This window comes from Coregonus lavaretus, assembly GCF_964263955.1.
Source record: "Coregonus lavaretus genome assembly, chromosome: 14".
Taxonomy (NCBI): Eukaryota; Metazoa; Chordata; class Actinopteri; order Salmoniformes; family Salmonidae; genus Coregonus; species Coregonus lavaretus.
The window spans coordinates 48512733-48515425 of record NC_140001.1 but is presented as its reverse complement, the minus strand read 5'-3'; the positions used below and the strand labels follow the sequence as shown (position 1 = coordinate 48515425).

Sequence of the window (2693 nt, the reverse complement as noted above, 5' to 3'; positions counted from 1 at the left end):
TCTAGGGGTGTGAATACTTTCAGAAGGCACTTTAAGGACGTGTTTTCACTATATTCACTGATTTGTTCATTTTAGTTATTGGTCATAGGTAAATTTTATTTAAATAAAACAATTGTATGTATTTGCATACTGCTGTAACTTAAATATTTAGTAGCACAGTATAGTAACTTCTGTAGACGTGTCTTTTGAGAAATGTAAGATTCATTGAAGGGTGAAATTACATGGGGATGCAGGGCAAACAATAAGTTTATATTTTATGTAATTATTTACATGGGATCCCTTATTTTCTGAGTTCCTTTGTTTTCATAAATAAACCACCAACATACAATTGTGAGCTCTTTGGTTCTTTGTATCCTATCCACATCACAGCTGTTACAGCCAATAGAAGGCAGGGACATAGCTATGTTAAAGGTTTGTTTGTAACAGACAGAAATTGAATTGAAAGTGCAGACTTCTATTTCACATGACAATACACATAATTAACCTACACTTGCTGTTGCAACAATTGTTTTGTTACAAGTGTTGTGATACAAGCGCATATATTGACAATACCGCAGTTCGTCAGTTTACAATAATACTGCATTGAAATGCAAAAATGCTATATAAATGATACTGCCATACCCCAATGTAAATGCACAGGCTTACTTTGCTTTGACCAGCACATTAGTCGGCCATTGAATGGTCATAACATATTTCTGGCAGACGTCTTTCAGCACACAAATAATCAACTTCAGTCTGCACCATATATTTTTGTACAAGCCGTTTACAAATATAGAAGCATAGGGCATATGAATACATGTGTGTCACTATAACTGTCACATAATCAAACATATTCTGGAACTTCCAGTGTCAGCAGTTGGATCCACTGTGACAGTTCGTTTGTCCCGTACTACGACTGCCTGGTTTCCATTCTGACTGTACCACGTACTTTGACTCCTACTGAGGTAGTTACTCGGTGGGCCCTGTTCCAGCTCCATTTGCTGCTGTTGCCAAATGAGCAGCGATGTGTCCTTGAACCTAAATCGCGCATAGCCCTCCGAGAGGGCTTTCTCGGCTAAAGGATATCTCTCAGACATGATGTTGCCGTCATCTCTCCGATCTCTTGTTTTGTTGCCACTGACTGCCTGGGTGGGCAGGGATGGGGTAGCGTTGACGTAGTTTTGGAGTTATCAAAGAAAACGGTTCGGGTTGCGCGACAGATTAAGCAGCTAGCTAACGTTAGCTAACTGAGATAATCTGGTTGTCAGTAGCTTGTAAATGACACCGTCCCCGACCATACTGTTGACCACCACACGTACATGTGGATATAGATAACGTTAGCTAGCTTGTTGCTAACGTAACATCGTTAGCGATCCAGCTTCCTTAAAAAGAAAAGTATGTATATCAACTGGATTTGTTTTCTGTGAGGTTTGTTCAATGCGATTCCGTAGTGATTTGCAATCTTGACGCAGGTTTTACAACATAAATCAATCAGACATTGCTGAGCCGAGGTGTATTTGTTGGTGCTGCCACAGAGTTAAGTCAAAGCTTCTTTTCCACCGGATGCGTTAAAACACTGCGTTCCGGCGGAAGCCATTCATTGTCAATGGACTTGCGGCGGAAGTCATTCATTGGCAATGGAGCAGTCCGCAACGCTTTTATTAATTTTTTTATTTTTATTTCATCTTTATTTAACCAGGTAAGCCAGTTGAGAACAAGTTCTCATTTACAACTGCGACCTGGCCAAGATAAAGCAAAGCAGTGCGATAAAAACAACAACACAGAGTTACATATGGGGTAAAACAAAACATAAAGTCAAAAATACAACAGAAAATATATATACAGTGTGTGCAAATGTAGCAAGTTGTGGAGGTAAGGCAATAAATAGGCTATAGTGCAAAATAATTACAATTAGTATTAACACTGGAATGATAGATGTGCAAGAGATGATGTGCAAATAGAGATACTGGGGTGCAAATGAGCAAAATAAATAACAATATAGGGATGAGGTAGTTGGGCAGGCTAATTTCAGATGGGCTGTGTACAGGTGCAGTGATCGGTAAGGTGCTCTGACAACTGATGCTTAAAGTTAGTGAGGGAGATAAGTGTCTCCAGCTTCAGAGATTTTTGCAATTTGTTCCAGTCATTGGCAGCAGAGAACTGGAAGGAATGGCGGCCAAAGGAGGTGTTGGCTTTGGGGATGACCAGTGAGATATACCTGCTGGAGCGCATACTACGGGTGGGTGTTGCTATGGTGACCAATGAGATAAGATAAGGCGGGGATTTGCCTAGAAGTGATTTATAGATGGCCTGGAGCCAGTGGGTTTTGCGACGAATATGTAGTGAGGACCAGCCAACAAGAGCGTACAGGTCACAGTGGTGGGTAGTATATGGGGCTTTGGAGACAAAACGGATGGCACTGTGATAGACTACATCCAATTTGCTGAGCAGAGTGTTGGAGGCTATTTTGTAAATGACATCGCCGAAGTCAAGGATCGGTAGGATAGTCCGTTTTACGAGGGCATGTTTGGCAGCATGAGTGAAGGAGGCTTTTTTGCGAAATAGGAAACCGATTCTAGATTTAACTTTGGATTGGAGATTCTTAATGTGAGTCTGGAAGGAGGGTTTACAGTCTAACCAGACACCTAGGTATTTGTAGTTGTCCACATACTCTAGGTCAGACCCATCGAGAGTAGTGATTCTAGTCGGGTGGG

General features: G+C 41.2%; 1 protein-coding gene across 1 annotated transcript; it reads right to left on the bottom strand.

The window, feature by feature from the left end:
• Positions 1-237: 237 nt before the first annotated feature.
• Positions 238-1525, bottom strand: brd3os (BRD3 opposite strand). The gene has a single exon (XM_084176221.1). The coding sequence runs from the start codon at positions 1074-1076 to the stop codon at positions 816-818; it is 261 nt and encodes an 86-aa protein (XP_084032347.1). The 5' UTR covers positions 1077-1525; the 3' UTR covers positions 238-815.
• Positions 1526-2693: the final 1168 nt, after the last annotated feature.

What these genes read in the sequence shown, in the direction of transcription:
- brd3os (XM_084176221.1), bottom strand. Translation starts at nt 1,076, where the DNA reads ATGTCTGAGAGATATCCTTTAGCCGAGAAAGCCCTCTCGGAGGGCTAT.